Source organism: Phalaenopsis equestris, unplaced genomic scaffold (assembly GCF_001263595.1).
Source record: "Phalaenopsis equestris unplaced genomic scaffold, ASM126359v1 Scaffold000878, whole genome shotgun sequence".
NCBI lineage: Eukaryota > Viridiplantae > Streptophyta > Magnoliopsida > Asparagales > Orchidaceae > Phalaenopsis > Phalaenopsis equestris.
This window is the reverse complement of record NW_018165318.1, coordinates 1469478-1470547: the sequence shown is the minus strand read 5'-3', so window position 1 is coordinate 1470547 and position 1070 is coordinate 1469478. Positions and strand designations below refer to the sequence as shown.

Here is a 1070-nt window from a genome sequence, read left to right as displayed (position 1 = left end):
CGAATCACGGCCGTGACGCGCTGCGGCGGCAACCGGCGTTCGGGGACTTCGGTTATGGATACAGGACGGAGGTTGGCGGCCTTCGCGGCCTCGGTCGGGCTTTCCTTCTCCTTCGGGCAGTGCCGAATGGACGCCGATGATCAGCTGCGGCCGGCGGCGGGGAAGGGTGTGGAAGGGCCGCCGCATCTTCCATGGCGTTCTGCAGCGTCCGTCGCCTCCTTTCTCAGAAGCGCCGGAGAGCTCGGAGCTCGGGTTGTGACGGTGGTGGAGGAAGCCGTGGCGTGCTGTGGCGGTGATGTGAACGGGGGTTTTGTTGGATCGTTCATGGAGGAGATGAAGAGGTACTCGGCGATTTGGGACTCTCTTGAAGCAGGGTTTCCGATGCAGGGGGCAGCGAGGGGAGTTGTAGAAAAGTTAATATTGGGGCCGATGATTGCCGGATCGGTGAGTAGGGCTTACAGGCGACGGGAGGAGGGGGGAGAGGAGAGGGAAGGATGGGCGGAGTGGATGGAGGAGGTGGGGTTTGGAACGGTGGGGCTGAGCTTCTTCAACCTCTGTCAATCCAGGCTTTTGCTTGGGCTTTTTAATGATGGGTACAGAGTGCAGGAGGAAGGGTCTAACAAGCTTGTGTTCTGTTGGAAGAATTGCCGGCTTCTTTCGGCGTCTGTGTGGTCAGCTCCGGCACTAGAGTCGATGGCGGTGAGCAGCTTCAGTTGGTGATTGTCGTCGTGAGGAGTTCAATTATTGGAGTCTAGCTTGCCAAAACTGGTTGCTTTAGTGCGGTGGGGGCTCAGTTCTATGGAGCTTTCATGATTTCATTTGAGACTTTAATTTCAGATGTTTCTGCAACTCTGCTAATAACGTTTCTGCTGTGATGTTTGCTTTTAAGATTTTGTATGAATTAAATGCTTTAGGCGGTGTTTGGCTACCGCTTGAATTTATGTTAAAGAGGATTTATCAAACTAAGTAAAAGTTGCCATTTTTGTGTTTGGTAAGATTTAAATTAAGTTCGACGTAAACTTGTTGTTAGACGACACCTAAGGTTTCTGGGAAGTGTTCTTTCATCCGAC

At 52.7% G+C, this 1070-nt stretch overlaps 1 protein-coding gene across 1 annotated transcript; it reads left to right on the top strand.

The window, feature by feature from the left end:
- Positions 1 to 54: 54 nt before the first annotated feature.
- Positions 55 to 720, top strand: LOC110032088 (nodulation-signaling pathway 2 protein-like). The gene has a single exon (XM_020735601.1). The coding sequence runs from the start codon at positions 55 to 57 to the stop codon at positions 718 to 720; it is 666 nt and encodes a 221-aa protein (XP_020591260.1).
- The last annotated feature ends 350 nt before the right edge of the window (positions 721 to 1070 follow it).

Excerpts from the sequence above, each read along its gene's own strand:
- LOC110032088 (XM_020735601.1), top strand. The coding sequence starts at position 55 with ATGGATACAGGACGGAGGTTGGCGGCCTTCGCGGCCTCGGTCGGGCTT.